Genomic DNA, 18,931 nt, shown 5'->3' with positions numbered 1-18,931 from the left:
TTAAGTTTGGGCTTTCCATAGTGTTCCAGACTTTCTGAAATTTTTTAAAGGAATTCTTTAGATTTAACATTTTCTGTAATCAACGAATCTGATTCTTCTATTGTAACTTCAATGCTTAAGATAGTCTCTTTAACCTCTTGTATTCTGTTGATGATGCCTGCATCTGTAGTTCCTTTTCACTTATGCAGATTTTGCATTTTCAGAATTCCATGTTTTTGTTTTCTTTATTGTTTCACTTTCCATTTTCAGGTCTTGAACAGTTTACTTCATCTGTTTGTTTTATCTTGGCTTCCTTGGCATTCTTTAAAGGATTTATCTATTTCCTCCAGGTTATTTTTTTTTTTTGTGCTGCTGTTGTTATATTTTCCTCCATTTTCTTAGGGGAATGTTTTTTCATTTCTTCTTTGAGGAACTCTACCATCTTCATGAAGTTATTTTTAAGGTTATTTTCTTGTGTTTCAGCTGTTTTGCAATGTTCATTTCTTGCTGTGCTAGAATAGCTGGGTTCTGGTGATGCCATAGTGCCCTTTGGGTTGTTAATTTTGTTCTTACACTGATAGGCATCTGGATTTGGTGTGATTATATGTCTAATTGTAGATTCATGAGTTTGTCTTTAATGGATGCTTATTTTATTTCTTGGTTTCTGTTTCTTTTCTGGACTTCTAGCCTAAGTAGCCAAGGGTTCTAGTGACAGTAGGGTAAAAGGGCCAGGCAAGAAATACACCCTGACTCTGAAACCAGAGCCAGTGAAAGAAACACACTTTGGCCCTAAATCCAGAGAAGAAAAAAAACATAACCTGACCCTGAAACTAGAACCAAAGAAGAACACATTGTCACTAAAACCAGAGTCAGTGAAAAAAAAAAAACACACCCTGGCCCTGAAACTAGAGCCAAAAGTTTTGAAAATGGCCATTGAAAGAAATACAGCTTTGCCCTAAAACCAAAGAGAAAAAAACATAACCTGACTCTGAAACTAGAGCCAAAGAAGCACACATTGTCACTGAAACCAGAGTCAGTGAAAAAAAACACGCCTTGTCCCTGAAACTAGAACCAAAAGGTTAAAAATGGCCATTGAAAGAAATATACCTTGTCCCTGAAACAATAGCCAAAGAAATACATTCTGCCCTTCACCAACTAAACATGAAAGCAACCAATCTCTGAGTATGAAAACAAACCAATCCTTGAACACAAAACCAACCGATCTCTGAGCGTGAAATCCAGCCAATCTCTGCACTTGTCCAGGCTCAGGGACTGAAATCTGACCAATTCCTTTTCCAAAAATCTTCACTCTGGAAAAACTCTATCCCTAAGGTAACCTATATAAGCCCTGTGTCTGTTCAGCTGGAAGCTTTCTTTTTCCACCCTGGCAGAGGCCAGTCATTCTCCTGGATTCCTCCCTCTCAATAAATCTTTTGAATGAGTTTTGGATGAAGAGCTTCTTCTGTCAGAGTGGAGCAGAGGAGCAATGGACCTCTCTGCTGAGAAATTCCCTTAATGGAGTGGCTCAGAGAAGTAACAACTTTTCCTGGAGTAGGAGAAGATTGCTACATTTCTGCACAGTCCCCTCTCCTCCACCCTTGCGAAGAAGAAACAGATTTCGCCAGAGCAGAAAAGAAATGGACTTCTGTGCTGGGCAACTCCCTTAGTGGAGTGGAGCAGTAATGCAAAGGACATCTCTGCTGGGAACTATCTTAGCAGAGTAGAGAAGAGCTGAAATGTAATGTCTTTCTTGGAAAGGAGCAAGTTTGCCACAACCTGTAGGGAGATCATCCCCCACCAGAACACAACTACAGGTATTCTTTGACTTCTGGCAGTCAGGATATTTTTTTCTTTAGAGCTGTAATCTTCCAGTATACCTCCACTTCATTGTTGTAGGTATAGTCTGACTTACAACACTCAGGATATCTTTCCTTCCAAAGGTATAACACTTTCAGTGACTAGTGAGTGTTCAGGTCCAGTAGTGTGTTTCTGCTGTTGTTTTGTGGCCTGCAAGGCCTCTGGGGTTTTGGTTGCCAACTTTGCCACTGCAGTTCCAAGTATTTGTGTGGTCTCTGGGGTTCTGGGTACATGCTAGGTCTCTGAGATTTCTGGAATGGTATGTCTTCCAGTAAAGCAGAAGTTTTCTCCCAAAGTTGTGGGCGGGAATTTGTAGCTCAGGAGACGGGAGTGCAGTTATAGGCTGTAGAGCCAGCTTTACAGAATGTTAGCTGTCAGTAGTCAGTGTCTGACTTAAGGTCCCTTGAATTGGCCTTTTCTTGTGTTAGGCAGATGTTTTCTGCCAAAGTTATGGGAGAGATTATAGAGCCAAGGGGAGGAGGTGCAGTCTGGAACTGTTGGGTAGGCTTTAAGGAGTGCTAACAAGCAGTGGGTGTGTAAGAACCTTGGTCCCATAGAACCAGCCTAGCCCATGGTAAAGCAGCTGAAGTTTTGAGCAGGAACATTGAGCCCAGGAGAGAAGGTTCATTCTGGAGCTATGATTCTTAGGACTAGCCACCCTCTGGCAAAGCAGTTAGAGTTGTGGGCCAAAATATGAAGCACAGGGGAAGGAGTTACCACTTTCTTAAACCAGTATTTCTAAGCACAATCTAAATACTTATCCTTATACTTGCAGATAAATATAGCATTCACTCTTCATCAAAGAAAACTCTTTTTGCAATAGATAGAGAAAATCAAATTTCAGAAAGCCATAGCTTGTTGGTATACAATAAACAAGCAACAATGGGGTACCTAACCCAAATGGATACATATACCCTCAATTCTTACAACTATGTCTGGGAAACATCATGGAAGAGGGGTTAGAAAGATTCTAGAAGATAGTGGATGAGGACATCTCCTATGAGATTATGTTCTCTAACAGGACAAGAAAGCTGTTCAAGTGAATTCTCGATGGTGTGGTAGTCTAAACAAGGCTTGAGTAGTAGTAGCACTAGTAGACAAAGCCACAGGGATGGAGGAAATATCATAAATACCTAGCCCTTTTCCTACAGGGTATTAGGAATACCAAGAGAAGGAGAATCAGTCTTCAAAAAGAATGAGCAGTATAATTGTTTATCCAATATCAAATCTATACTAATAATACCTAATATATGTATATATATATAATATATGTGTATATATATATATATATATATATGAGCAAAACTAAATGGAATCAGCATGTTGTAGCCATATAGTTATAAGTATGTATACATGTAACATTAATGATTAAATTTAATATAATAGAGATAGTACAGCAAAGTATAAGGAGAACTTATAGTAGATGAAATGGGACCATAGGACAGGAACCAGTATTTTGCTAATAACAGGATGAAAACGATCAAATTATATTATAAATACATATGATCTCTAATGATAAAATCCATTGTTTTGTATAATTAATAAATGTCAGTAATTAAAAATTCAATATAGTAAATTGGTAGATTGATGAGTATAAACTTATTAAATGAAATCATGACTTGTACCCTCCTCTAAAGTATTTCTTCTCATCTTCATAGGTTCAAGGCCAAGACCTACCTGTTTTTCCTGTCTTTCCTCTTTGCCATTGAAGAGATCAACAGAAGCCCCCATATTTTACCCAACATAACTTTGGGATTTGATGTGCATAATGTCCCTTTTCTTGAAGCAAACACAACGTATATTTCTTTAAAGTGGTTATCAGGTATTGACACAATGATTCCTAATTACAACTGTAGGAAAGAGAGAAAATCTGTAATAATGTTTACAGGACCGTCATGGACAACCTCTGCTCTTATAGGATCATTGCTTGAGCTGTACAAATTTCCACAGGTGAGTATTGTAGGCATAGAGTGAAATGAATTGATTACTCATTCAGTGATAATGACATATTCATGAGGAAAATGAAAAATAGAGACTGAATTCATGCATCATTCAAAAATTATGTTTAAAGTTACTTGCTCAGTGGTTTTTATTAGGAATAGACTGGTGGTAGAGGTTGTAAAAGACAATGTATGTTTCAGAATATGAGTCTACTTATTAATATTTCAAAAAAAGTTGAGGAATAGGAAGGTCACTATAACTGTGAGGTAAGTCAATCTTCCTTCCCAAAACAGCTATTTTGTAGTGCAAATAAGATCTCATAATTATGTGAGACTCATCTTCATATTATTATTAACTTATTATTATTAAGTTATAATTAATTATAATTAACATACTATTATTCCCTTAGCTCACCTTTGGGCGTCATGATCCCATCCTGAGTGGCAATATCCATTTAACTTCTTTATATCAGATGGCACCAAAAGACACATTTCTGGCCCATGCTATGATCTCTTTACTGATTCATTTCCACTGGAACTGGGTGGGGCTGTATATCTCAGAAGGTGAAAGAAGCATTCAGTTTTGGTCAGACTTTAGAACAGAAATGGACAAGAACAGTATCTGTGCGGAATTTGTGGAAATTATATCAATCAGTGAATTGCCAGTATCTCTAAATTCCTGGTCACATCATCATCAGATCTTGAAATCATCAGTAAATGTGATTATAGTCTATTTTGACTCTGATTCTCTGGTCACATTCTTTCTCGTGGTAGAAAAATCTTTAATGACACAAAAAGTCTGGGTCATGGCCTCACCATATCATTCTTCCAAAATACATTGGAATATATTTCTTCACCCATCTCATGGTTCTCTCATGTTTTCACACCACCACAAGGAAATCTCAGGTTTTAGAAAATTTATCCATACTGTTAACCCCTCTAAATACCCTAATGACATTTACTTAGCTATATTCTGGTTTTTCTTTTTTGCCTGCTCATTTTCTAAGTATGACTGTACTATGCTGGAGAACTGTCCACTCAATTCTTCCTTGGAAATGTTATCTTATCCAGTTATTGATATGGCCATGAGTGAGGAGAGTTACAACCTATACAATGCTGTGTATGCAGTGGCTCATATTCTTCATGAGATATTACTTCACCAAGTAGAATTTCAGGGATTAGGTGGTGTAAAGGAACTGGTTCATTTCCCCTGGAAGGTAATAGACATTTTTTGGATGGCATAAATTATAAGAACAATAATTTTCTAAAGAAAGAATTCATGGGAGCAGAAAGTCAACAGTTTAGGATATGTTTTTACAGAAATCTTAGAAAAAAACCCTCCTTTTTCACTTTGCAGTAAGTCAGAATAAGACTGCTAATGATATCATATTGAAGAACAAAGGACCAGCATGAAACAGAAAATGCATTTTAAGCCAACATTCTCATTTTGTTTTTTGTAAAATTTACATGTGTGTGTTTTTTATGTGTCTGTGTATGTGACTTCACCAATGTACATATGGGACTGGGTTTTTACAGCACTCACAAGGAAATCAGATGCCAAATTGTGAGAGTCATTTCTTCCTTTACTTTGTGGGTTCTGAGAATTGAATTAATCTTTTCCAGCATGGTGTCATCATCCACATCTGTTGTTCTTTGCCCCTCCAACATAGTATGGTTTAGTTATTTAATTTAAATAAGTTCTATATCTTCCACAGAAAATATTTTCTACATAAAAACGATGATTTGACTAGGAATTCCTTAAGAGATGACAATATACAACCTAACTGTAGAAATGACTAAATGTTGCTGAGAAAACATGGGTATTGTATATAAATTATCTTTTAAAATGGACTTTATGTAATAATAACTATGTGAGCATACTTATGGCATTATGTATATCAAGGTCATCTTTGGATATATGAAGCTTTCACTACACTATTGAGGACTGGATGAACAACAGTTAATTTTGTTCTGATTCATAGTATATTTTGTGTCATCTTACAGAACTTAAATATTATGATATTTTGGTTTCTCATACCATTGAACTTATTGAACTTGATATACTTTATTTATTGCTGTGCTAAATCTACATTGTGATATAATGAATACAAGAGATGAAAAGCTTTCCCACATGATGCTTTCTATGTTAACCTGAACCATTCATCTCTCCTAGCTGCACTTCTTTATAAGAAATATTCAGTCTTACCATTTGGATTCTAACCAACTGATTTTGGATGAGAAAAGAAAATCTGCAGCAGAATACGATATCCTCAACTACTGCCATTTTCCAACAAATTTTGTACACGTATTGAAAGTGGGAAAATTTTCTCCATTTGCTCTACCTGGTCAGCAGTTGTCCTTACATGAGGACATGATAGAATGGGCCTTAGGATTTACAAAGGTTGGTGGAAGCTAACATAACATTTTCAATTACTACAAACAAGTAACTAGCATCATACTCTTGGTCTTATTATTTTTGATTTCTGGTTGCTCTATTTAGGCCTCCAATGTACATTTCTCAATTATAATTTAAGCAATTTTTGTTTACACTGATAGAATTGAACTTGTGTATTTGTCAATCTTTGCATAAGATTTATGTTTTTCATAAAATCCATGTACAATTTCTTCATTAACATTTATCACTATAAAATTGTTCAAAGAACTGAACCTGTAAGAACATGCATAGTGTAGGTGGGTTTTGTCCCATAGTTATTTATTGATATTTTCATATATGGTAGGTGGTATTACAGTGAAAGTATGTCAGAGGAAATTATTCTCCACATGATAGTCAAGTAGCAAGTGAAAAACATCTGGTACCAGGTTCAAAATATCCACACCCAAAGCATCAATTTAGTGAAAACTTGCATTTATCAGGATCCACCAGTTCTCAGAGAGTATCATGATTAGAGCACTGTCTTCAGGCCATGAACAAGAACAGCCTTTAATGAATCAGTGTTACTGAAAAACACAATGTTATATTGAAGAGTTGCTGTTCACTGGGTCATAATATTTATTGTTAGTTGCATGAACAATGGAGGAATTACTAGTGTATCTCTGATTTTCCTCAGACCCCGCAATCACTATGCAGTGAGAGTTGTCATCCTGGATTCAGGAAATCACATGTGGAAGGAAAGACTATTTGTTGCTTTGATTGTACCCCTTGCCCAGAAAATGAAATTTCTAATGAAACAAGTAAGTATAAACATTATGGACACAATTATCTGATCTAATTATTATTCCTCTTGAAATCCAAGAAATGGAGAAGTGTTAGGAAATATCTGCAAAACCAAATAACTTTACCTGTATTTAGTTATTTATTTTAAAAATCTATAATTAAGATGAGAGAACAAAAATGCATGACGTACAAAACAGAAACACAACTCTGTATTGATAATTATATTTTTGGAGAAGATATCATTGTGTTTGCCAGGAGACTAGAATTCTTGTATTGTCTTGTTTGTTTAAAAATTAGTTGAATCTCCCACCTGCATTTCAGCTTTAGTTTTTTTCAAAGTTTTTATTTCATTAATAAATTGGTTTTCAAATCTTAGGTTGTCTCCATCATTTTAATCAGCCTTATGTTTTTGTTTTCATAAAGAAAATTCAGGCATTATTCTCTCTTCACGCTTTTTAAAAATTATTGAGCTGTATCTTCATGTCTTCTTTCAACTCCTTTAATTCTTTGATGGTATTTGTGGTGATTGTTCTTTCAAATTCTTTGTCCCATGTTTCATCTGGTTAATCCTTGTGGGAGACCATTTCTGTTAGGATGATGAATTCACAGAACGTGAAATACTCTTTTGATCTTTTTATTTTATTTATATTTTTATGATGAGATCAGTATATGTAGAATCATTTTGTCATTTCACTGACTGATATAGACACGGTAGGATGGAAGAGAATACAAGATATGCAGTTTGGGTTGGCCATAAAGGTTGGAGATGGCTTAAGTGAAGTGAAATGAGATCAGTACAGTACATTGGGCTGGCATTTGGAATATATGTACTTATCTGTGCACAGAGCATGGATATAGTGCCAAGCAGTGTTCTCCAGTCTAGGCCAGGACAATGGATTTTATGTGAAGTGGAGGATCAAGCAGTCTCATATGTCCAGAAATAGAAGGATCTATCTGGGCAAAGAGTTTTGGTGTGGTATTCAAGATTTTATATATATATATATATGGAGAGAGAGAGAGAGAGAGAGAGAGAGAGAGAGAGAGAGAGAGAGAGAGAGAGAGAGAGAATCTGTGGGAAGGAAGTGTGGGTTGTGTTTAGACAATAAACATTGCAGTAACATAGATGGGTTGTCTAGAATAGGCCAGGACAATGGATGTTGGTCTTTATCTGGATCTGGGGGATAAGAAAGTCATGTGGAGGAAGGTATAAGGTGGACTTACTTGGTTAGAATCTGCTATAAGGTGTCCAAATCATGAATTGGAGTAGTGGTTTTATGTAGCTGGAGGTTTTCCTCTGTCCTGCCTGGCCTGTGGTCAGGACAAATTTCTCTCACCTGCTAGTTCTAAAGCCATTTGGACACAAGTAAACACATAGAGGCTTATATTAATTAAAACTGCTCGGCCATTAGCACAGGCCTACCACTGACTAGCTGTTCCATTTAAACTCAGCCCATTTCCATTCATCTATATATTGCCATGTGTTCCTCAGCTTACTTGCATGCCATTACATGCTGCTCCCTGGACTGTGGACAAGCATCTCCTGCTCTGCCTTCATCTTCCCAGAATTCTTCTTGTCTGCTGATCCCACTTATACTTCCTGCCTGGCTACTAGTCAATCAGCATTTTATTAAACCAGTATGCAAAAGCATTATCCCACAGCATTTTCCCTTTACTGTTTAATTAAAAAGGAAAGTTTTAGTTTTAACATAGTAAAATTATATAACAAAACAGTTATCAAGAAAGAACTACATTTACAATATCTAGTCTCTTTATATTTGGCAAACATAAAGAAAATATTTTATTTATCCTATATTTGTGAGTCCAAGGTTTCATATCTACCTTATCTCTTATCATAACCAAGGAAAACCATAATTATAACTATCTAGTCTTCAACTACATCAAAGACCCCAGAAGGATACAATATTACCTAAGTAAACAGGAAGAGCATTGTAAGCAACTTCCCCAAATCTTGAAAGATAGAGACAGATGGCTGCCTGGACAGTCACCCAAAGTACTTCTGCAATGTTGGGGCATCCATCTTCAGCCCATAAGTCTATAGTCTCTCAGTTACTTCTCTCTGTGTCCTACAGAATATCTGACTGTTTCTTCTGTGAAGCAGGAACTTGAAGGACCATTTTGCCTTGCAAAGGTCAGTGATTACCTTTCTATGGGTCCTTCATGTCCAGTCAATGCAACATTTTGTCAAGCAGTCCAGGCAAGAACAGTTTTTTGCACAAATGGCTATCTTTGCCAAGAAAAAGACAAACACCACATGGAGTGTCTTTGATACCCATCCTCCTCTCTGAAGTAAATCAGTCCTGCCAGGAGCAGATACGTCTCATTGTACAGGAAAGTTTAAGTTTTTAAAACATTTCAAATGCCATATTCTGTAGGTCTTTGAAGTATTTGAAGATTACCTACCTAATTGAATTATATCTATGTATGCCTAGGAAACTTAACTAACATGACTGTAAGTTTGATTATCATAGAAGACTAATTATTCATCTGTATTTCTTTTTATTTACATATTTATTTTTATTTTTTATTAAGATGTTTTCTACTCATTTTACACACCAACCACAGATTCCCTTGTCCTTCCTCCTCCCACCCTCCAGCACTCCCCCGCAAATCACCCCCAATTCCCACTTTCTCCAACGCAAGGTCTCCCATGGTGAGTCAGCAGAGCCTGGTACACTCAGTTGAGGCAGATCCAAGCTCCTCCTCCCTGCACCAAGGTTGGGCAAAATGTCCCACCATAGGCATTAAGCTCTAAAAAGCCAGCTCATGAACTAGGGATGGGTCCCATTCCCACTGCCTGGGGGCCCCTTAAACATTTCAAGCTAAACAACTGTCTCACTTATCCAGAGGGCTTAGTACAGTACCATGGGGGCTCCTCAGCTATTGGTCCACAGTTCATGTGATTCCACTAGTTTGGCTAGTTGTCTCTGTACTTTTTCCAATCATGGTCTCAATATCTCTTGCTCAAAAAATCCTTCCTCTTTCTTGTTGATTGGACTCCTGGACCTCCACCTGGGATCAGGCTGTGGATCTCTGAATCTGCTTCTTTCAGTAACTGGATGGGAGATCTATGATGACAGTTAGGGTATTCAGCCATTTGATTGCCAGAGTAGGTCAGCTCAGGCATCCTCTCGACCATTGCCAGTAGTCTATGGTGGAGTCATCTTTGTGGATTTCTGGGAACCTCCCTAGCACTCTGCTTCTCCGTACCCCCATGGTGCCATCATTTTTCATGGTATCTCTTTCCTTGCTCTACCACTCTGTTCCAATTCCAACTCGAATCTCTCGCTCGTCTAGGCTCTCATTCCCCCATCTTTTGCCCTCCATTACCCCCTCTCCCCCCTAGTTTGCCCATGTAGATCTCATCCACTTCTCCATTGCTGGACAATCCTTGCATAATTCCTAGGGTTCTCCTTGCTAGCTAGCCTCCCAGGAGCTATGGGTTGCAGTCTGGTTATCTTTTGCTTTGCATCTAGTATCCACTTATGAGTGAGTACATACTATATTTGTACTTCTGAGTCTGGGTTACCTCAGTTAGGTGACATTTTCTAGTTCCATACATTTACCTGCAAACTTCATGATGTCATTGTTTTTCTCTGCTGAGTAGTACTCCATTATGTATACATATACCACATTTTCTTTATCCATTCATCAGTTGAGGGGCATATAGGCTGTTTGCAGGTTCTGGCTATTACAAATAATGCTGCTATGAATATAGTTGAGCATGTGTCCCTGTTGTATGATTGAGCAATTTTTGGTCATATGCCCAAAAGTGGTGTAGCTGGGTCTTGAGGAAGAATGATTCCCAATTTTCTGAGAAACCAACAAACTGATTTCCAAAGTGGTTTACAAGTTTGAATTCCCACCAACAGTGTAGAGGTGTCCCCCTTGCTCCACATTCTCTCCAACATAAGCTGTTTTCTGTGTTTTTTATCTTAGCCATTCTGACAGGTGTAATGGTATCTCAGGGTAATTGTGATTTGCATCAGATAAGGATGATCTGAGCAATTCCTTAAATGTCTTTCGGCCATTTGAAATTCTTCTGTTGAAAATTCTCTGTTTAGCCCTATAGCCCATTTTTAAATCAGATTGTTAGTTATTTTGATGTCTTGTTTCTTGAGTTCTTTATATATTCTGGATATCAGCCCTTTGTCAGATGTGGAGTTGGTGAAGATCTTTTGCCATTCTGTAGGCTGTTGTTTTGTTTTATTGACCATGTCCTTGGCCCTAGAAAAACTTCTCAGTTTCAAAAGTCTCATTTATTAATTGTTGCTCACAGTGTCTGTGCTACTGGTATTATATTTAGGAGGTGTTCTCCAGTGCCAATGCATTCAGGACTATTTCCTACTTTCTATTTTATCAGTTTCAGAGTAACTGGATTTATGTTGAGTTCTTTGATCCACCTGGACTTAAGTTTTGTGCATGGTGACAGATATGGATCTATTTGCAATCTTCTACAAGTTGACATCCAGTTATGCCAGCACCATTTGTTGAAGATGCTTTTTTTCTTTCCATTGTACATTTTTGGCTTCTTTTTCAAAAATTAGGTGTTCATATCTGTGGTGAATAATGTCAGGCACTTCAATTAATTCCATTGGTCCACATGTTGATTTTTATATCAGTACCAAGCTGTTTTTATTACTGGAGCTCTACAGTAGAGCTTGAAATTAGGCATCATCGTGATGCCTTCAGAGGTTACTTTATTGTACAGGATTCTTTTAGCTATCCTGGGTTTTTTGTTTTCCCATATAAAGTTGACTAATGTTCTTCTGAGGTCTGTGAAGAACTGTGTTGGGATTTTGATGGGGATTGCATTGAATCTGTAGGTTGCTTTTGGTAAGATTGCCATTTTTACTGTTAATCCTATCTATCCATGAGAATGGGAGATCTTTCCATTTTCTGATATCTTCTTCAATTTTTTTTTCTTCAGAGACTTAAAGTTCTTGTCATACAGGTCCTTCACTTGCTTAGTTAGAGTTGCCCCAAGGTATTTTACATTATTTGTGGATATTGTAAAGGGTGATGTTTCTCTGATTTCTGTCTTAGCCCATGTATTATTTGTATATATCAGGGCTACTAATTTTTTTAGTTAATTTTGTATCCTGAAAACATTACTGAAGTTGTTTATCAGCTGTCGGAGATCCTTGGTCGAATTTTTGTGGTCACTCATGTATACTATCATACCATCTGCAAATAGTGAAAGTTTGACTTCTTCCTTTCCAATTTGTATCCCCTTGATCTCCATTTGTTATCTTATTGCTCTTCAAGTACTATATTGAATAAGTATGAGGAGAGCAGATAGCCTTCTCTTGTTTCTGATTTAAGTGGAATCGCTTTGAGTTACTCTCCATTTACTTTGATGTTGGCTGTTGGCTTCCTGTAAATTGCCTTTATTATGTTTATGTATGCTCCCTGTATTCCTGATCTCTCCAAGACCTTTATCATGAAGGGGTGTTGGATTTTGTCAAAGGTCTTTTCAGCATCTAATAAAATGATCATGTTTTTTTTCTTTCAGTTTGTTTATATGGTGTATTACTTTGACAGACTTTCATATGTTGAAACACCCTTGCATCTCTGGGATGAAGCCTACATGATCATGGTGGATAATTCTTTTGATGTGTTCTTGGAGTCTGTTTGCCAATATTTTATTGAATATTTTGGCATCAATGTTCATTAGGGAGATTGGTCTGTAATTCTCTTTCTTTGTTTGACTTGGGAAGCAGTAACCGTAGCCTCATAAAAGGAGTTTGTTAATGTTCCATCTGTTTCTATTGTGTGGAACAACTTGAAGAGTATTGGTATTAACTCTTCTTTGAAAATATGGTTGAATTCTGCATCAAAACCATCTGATTCTGGGCTTTTTGGGGAGGGGGAATTTTAATGACTGTTTGTATTTCCTTAGGAGTTATTGGTTTATTCATATAATTTATCCGGTCTTGATTTAACTTTGGTATATGATAACTATCCAGAAAATTGTCCATTTATTTTAGATTTCCCAGTTTTGTGGAGTACAGGGTTTTGAAGTATGACCTGATAATTCTCTGGATTTCCTCATTGTCTGTTATTAAGTCTCCCTTTTCATTTCTGATTTGGTTAATTTGGATGTTCTCTCTCTGTCTTTTGGTTAGTTTGGATAAGGGCTTGTCTATCTTGTTGATTTTCTCAAAGAACCAACGATTTGTTTTATTGATTCTTTGTATTGTTTTCTTTGTTTCTATTTTATTGATTTCAGCTCTCAATTTTATTATTTCCTGGCATCTATTCCTCCTCGGTGACTTTGCTTCTTGTTCTAGGGTTTTCAGGTGTGTTGTTAGGTCACTAATGTGAGATTTTTTAACTTCTTTATGTGAGCATTTAGTGCTATGAATTATCCTCTTAGCACTGCTTTCATAGAATCCCATAAGTTTGCTTATGTTGTCCATTAATTTTCATTAAACTCTAGGAAGTCTTTAATTTCTTTCTTTATTTCTTCATTGACCCATTGATGATTCAATGGAACATTATTCAGTTTCCATGAGATTGTAGACTTTCTTTAATTTTTTGTTGTTGTTGAAATCTAACTTTAAACCATGGTGGTCTGATAGAATACAGGTAGTTATTCCAATTTTTTTGTATCTGTTGAGATTTGCTTTGTGACTGAGTGTGTGGTCGATTTTAGAGAAGGGTTCACAGGGTGCCGAGAAGGTATATTCTTTTTTTTTTTTTTATTTTGCAATACAATTCAGTTCTACATATCAGCCATGGATTCCCTTGTTCTCCCCACTCCCGCCCCCCTCACCTTCCCCCCATCCCACCTCCCATTCCCACCTCCTCCAGGGCAAAGCCTCTCCCACAGACTGAGATCAACCTGGTAGACTCAGTCCAGGCAGGTCTAGTCCCCTCCTCCCAGGCCGAGCCAAGCAACCCTGCATAGGCCCCAGGTTTCAAACAGCCAACTCATGCAATGAGCACAGGACCCGGTCCCACTGCCTGGATGTCTCCCAAACAGATCAAGCCAATCAACTGTCTCACCCATTCAGAGGGCCTGATCCATTTGGGGACCCCTCAGCCATTGGTTCAAGGTTCATGTGTTTCCATTCGTTTGGCTATTTGTCCCTGTGCTTTATCCAACGTTGGTCTCAACAATTCTCGCTCATATAAACCCTCTTCTTTCTTGCTAATTGGACTCCCAGAGCTCCACCCGGGGCCTAGCCATGGATCTCTGCATCCAGATCCCTCAGTCATTGGATGGGGTTTCTAGCACAACAATTAGGATGTTTGGCCATCCCATCACCAGAGTAGGTCAGTTCGGGCTGTCTCTCGACCATTGCCAGCAGTCTGTTGTGGGGTATCTTTATGGATTTCTGTGGGCCTCTCTAGCACTTTGCTTCTTCCTATTCTCATGTGGTCTTCATTTACCATGGTCTCCTATTCCTTGTTCTCCCTCTCTGTTGTTGATCCAGCTGGGATCTCCCGCTCCCCCAAGCTCTCTTTCCCTCGACCCTCGCCCTTCATTACCCCCACTCATGTCCAGGCTGTTCATGTAGTTCTCTTCCATTTCTCCATCATTGGGCGATCCCCGTGTCTTTCTTGGGGTCCTATTTTCCCAGTAGCCTCCATGGTGATGTGAGTAGCAGTCCAGTCATCCTTGTTCCACATCTAGTATCCTCCTATGAGTGAGTACATACCATGTTTGTCTTTCTGAGTCTAGGTTACCTCACTCAGGATGATTTTTTCTAGATCCATCCATTTGCCTGCAAACCTCATGATGTCATTGTTTTTCTCTGCTGAGTAGTATTCCATTGTGTATATGTACCACATTTTGTTTGCCTTCAGTTGAAGGGCATCTAGATTGTTTCCATGTTTTGGCTATTACAAACAATGCTGATGTGAACATAGCTGAACAAGTGCTCTTGTGGTATGATTGAGCATTCCTTGGGTATATGCCCAAGAGTGGTATAGCTGGATCTTGGGGGAGATGGATTCCCAATTTTCTAAGAAAGCGCCATATTGATTTCCAAAGTGGTTGTACAAGCTTGCATTCCCACCAGCAGTGGAGGAGAGTTCCCCTAGCTCCACATCCTCTCCAGCATAAGGTGTCTTCAGTGTTTTTGATCTTAGCCATTCTGACAGGCGTAAGGTGGTATCTCAGAGTTGTTTTGATTTGCATTTACCTGATGATTAGGGATGTTGAGCAATTCCTTAAATGTCTTTCAGCCATTTGAGTTTCTTCTGTTGAGAATTCTCTGTTTAGTTCTATAGCCCATTTCTTAATTGGACTGTTGGGCATTTTGATGTCTAATTTCTTGAGTTCCTTATATTTTCTGGATTTCAGTCCTCTCTCAGATGTGGGGTTGGTGAAGACTTTTTCCCATTCTGTAGGCTGTCACTTTGCCTTGTTGACCATATCCTTTGCTCTACAAAAGCTTCTCAGTTTCAAGAGGTCCCATTGATTGATTGTTTCTCTCAGTGTCTGTGCTACTGGTGTTATATTTAGGAAGTGATCTCCTATGCCAATACATTCAAGACTACTCCCTACTTTCTCTTCTAGCAGGTTCAAAGTAGCTGGATCTATGTTGAGGTCCTTGACCCACTTGGACTTAAGTTTTATGTACGGTGATAGATATGGATCTATTTGCAGCCTTCTACATGTTGATATCCAGTTATGCCAGCACCATTTGTTGAAGATGCTTTCTTTTTTCCATTGTGCACTTTTGGCTTCTTTGTCAAAAATTATATGTTCATAGGTGTGCGGATTAATGTCAGGGTCTTCAATTCGATTCCATTGGTCCACATGTCGGTTTTTATGCCAGTACCAAGCTGTTTTTATTACTGTAGCTCTATAGTAGAGCTTGAAGTCAGGGATTGTGATGCCTCCAGAGGTTGTGTTATTGTACAGGATTCTTTTGGCTGTCCTGGGTTTTTTGTTTTTCCATATGAAGTTGAGTATTATTCTTTCCAGGTCTGTGAAGAATTGTGTTGGTATTTTGATGGGGATTGCATTGAATCTGTAGATTTCTTTTGGTAAAATTGCCATTTTTACTGTGTTAGTCCTTCCTATCCATGAGCATGGGAGATCTTTCCATTTTCTGTCATCTTCTTCAATTTCTTTTTTCAGGGACTTAAAGTTCTTTTCATATAGGTCCTTCACTTGCTTGGTTAGTGTTACCCCAAGGTATTTTATGTCATTTGTGGCTATTGTAAAGGGTGATGTATCTCTGATTTCCTTCTCAGCTTCTTTGTCCATTGTATAAAGGAGGGCTATTGATTTTTTTGAGTTGATCTTGTATCCTGCTATGTTACTGAAGGTGTTTATAAGCTGTATCAGTTCCTTGGTGGAATCTTTGGGGTCACTCAAGTATACTATCATGTCATCTGCAAATAGGGAAAGCTTGACTTCTTCCTTTCCAATTTGTATCCCCTTAATCTCCTTATGTTGTCTTATTGCTCTGGCTAGAACTTCAAGTACTATATTGAATAAGTATGGGGAGAGCGGACAGCCTTGCCTCGTTCCTGATTTTAGTGGAATTGCTTTGAGTTTCTCTCCATTTAATTTGATGTTGGCTGTTGGCTTGCTGTAAATTGCCTTTATTATGTTTAGGTATGTTCCCTCTATTCCTGATAGCTCCAAGACCTTTATCATGAAGGGGTGTTGGATTTTATCAAATGCCTTTTCTGCATCTAGTGAGATGATTATGTGGTTTTTTTCTTTGCGTTTGTTTATATGGTGTATTACATTGACGGACTTTTGTATGTTGAACCACACTTGCATCCCTGGAATGAAGCCTACTTGATCATGGTGGATAATTGTTTTGATGTGTTCTTGGAGTCTGTTTGCCAGTATTTTATTAAGTATTTTTGCATCAGTGTTCATGAGGAAGATCGGTCTGTAGTTCTCTTTCTTTTTGTATCCTTGTTTGGTTTAGTAATCAGGGTAATGTAGCCTTATAGAAGGAGTTTGGTAATGTTCCTTCTGTTTCTATTGTGTGGAACAATTTAGAGAGTATTGGTATTAACTCTTCTTTGAAGATCTGGTAGAATTCTGCACTGAAACCATCTGGTCCTGGGCTTTTTTTTTGGTTGGGAGACTTTTAATGACTGTTTCTATTTCCTTAGGGGTTATTGGACTATTTAAATAGTTTATCTGGTCTTGGTTTAACTTAGGTATGTGGTACCTATCCAGAAAGTTATCCATTTGTTTTAGGTTTTCCAGTTTTGTGGAGTAGAGGTTTTTGAAGTATGACCTGATGATTCTCTGGATTTCCTCAATGTCTGTTGTTATGTCCCCCTTTTCATTTCTGATTTTGTTGATTTGGATGTTCTCTCTCTGTCTTTTGGTTAGTTTGGATAAGGGCTTGTCTATCTTGTTGATTTTGTCAAAGAACCAACTCTTTGTTTCATTAATTTTTGTATTGTTCTCTTTGTTTCTATTTTATTGATTTCAGCTCTCACTTTGATAATTTCCTAGCGTCTATTTTTCCTGGGAGACTTTGCTTCTTATTCTAGAGCTCTGAGGTGTGCTGTTAAGTCACTAGTGTGAGATTTCTCCAACTTATTTATGTGGGCATTTAGTGCTATGAATTTCCCTCTTAGTACTGCTTTCATAGTGTCCCATAGGTTTGGATATGTGGTGTCTTCATTTTCATTGATCTCTAGGAAGTCTTTAATTTCTTTCTTTATTTCTTCCTTAACCCATTGGTGATTCAGTTGAGTATTATTCAGTTTCCATGAGATTTAGGTTTTCTGTAGTTTTTGTTGTTGTTGAAATCTAACTTTAGACCATAGTGGTCTGATAGAACACAAGAGGTTATTCCAATTGTTTCGTATCTGTTGAGATTTGTTTTGTGGCTAAGTATGTGGTCGATTTTAGAGAAGGTCCATGGGGTGCTGAGAAGAAGGTATATTCTTTTTTGTTAGGATGGAATGTTCTGTAGATATCGATTAAGTCCATTTGAGTCATGACATCAGTTAAGTCCTTTATTTCTCTGCTAAGTTTCGATTTGGGAGATCTGTCCAGTGGTAAAAGTGGGGTGTTGAGGTCTCCCACTATTAATGTATGGGGTTTTATATGTGGTTTAAGCTTTAGTAATGTTTCTTTTACATATGTGGGTGCCCTTGTGTTTGGGGCATAAATGTTCAGAATTGAAACTTCATCTTGGTGGATCATTCCTGTGATGAGTATTTAATGCCCTTCTTGATCTTTTTTGATTTATTTTAGTTTGAAGTCTATTTTGCTGGACATCAGGATGGCTACACCCGCTTGTTTCTTAGGACCGTTTGATTGGAAAGTCTTTTCCCAGCCTTTTATTTTTAGGTAGTGTCTATCTTTGAATTTGAGATGTGTTTCTTTTATGCAGCAGAAAGATGGGTCCTGCTTTCATATCCATTCTGTAAGCCTATGTCTTTTTATAGGTGAGTTAAGTCTATTGATATTGAGGGATATTAATGACCAGTGATTGTTCATTCCTGTTATTTTTTGGTGGTAATGTGTGTGCACTTCTCTTCATTGAGGTTTACTGCTGTGGCTTTATCTATTGCCTGTGTTTTTGAGGGTGTATCTGACTTCCTTAGGTTGGAAATTTCCTTCTAGTGCTTTCTGTAGGGCTGGGTTTGTGGATAAGTATTGTTTAAATCTGGCTTTGTCTTGGAATGTCTTGTTCACTCCATCTATGATGATTGAAAGTTTTGCTGGGTATATTAGTCTAGGCTGGCATCCATGGTCTCTTAATGTCTGCATTACATCTGTCCTTCTAGCTTTCAAAGTCTCCATTGAGAAATCGGGTGTTGTTCTGATGGGTTTGCCTTTATAAGTCACTTGGCCTTTTTCCTTTGCTGCTCTTAATATTCTTTCTTTATTCTGTACATTTAGTTGTTTAATTATTATGTGGCAAGGGGACTTTTTTGGGGGATCTAGTCTGTTTGGTGTTCTATACACTTCTTGTATCTTCATAGGCATTTCCTTCTTTAAGTTGGGAAAGTTTTC

At 37.7% G+C, this 18,931-nt stretch overlaps 1 protein-coding gene across 1 annotated transcript in view; it reads left to right on the top strand.

Moving 5' to 3' along the window:
- The first annotated feature begins 1,494 nt into the window (after positions 1-1,494).
- LOC131900415 (vomeronasal type-2 receptor 116-like) overlaps positions 1,495-18,931 on the top strand; it is a 39,297-nt gene continuing 21,860 nt past the window's right edge. Inside the window, exons 1-5 of the mRNA XM_059251636.1 lie at positions 1,495-1,658; positions 3,495-3,786; positions 4,187-4,993; positions 5,950-6,177; positions 6,845-6,968. Coding sequence (XP_059107619.1) covers positions 1,495-1,658; positions 3,495-3,786; positions 4,187-4,993; positions 5,950-6,177; positions 6,845-6,968 — 1,615 coding nt within the window. The remainder of the gene's footprint in view (positions 1,659-3,494; positions 3,787-4,186; positions 4,994-5,949; positions 6,178-6,844; positions 6,969-18,931) is intronic.

This window comes from Peromyscus eremicus, unplaced genomic scaffold (genome assembly GCF_949786415.1).
Source record: "Peromyscus eremicus unplaced genomic scaffold, PerEre_H2_v1 PerEre#2#chr22_unloc_1, whole genome shotgun sequence".
Lineage (NCBI taxonomy): Eukaryota > Metazoa > Chordata > Mammalia > Rodentia > Cricetidae > Peromyscus > Peromyscus eremicus.
The sequence above is the reverse complement of the archived record's forward strand: the minus strand, read 5'-3'. Positions and strand labels throughout refer to the sequence as shown.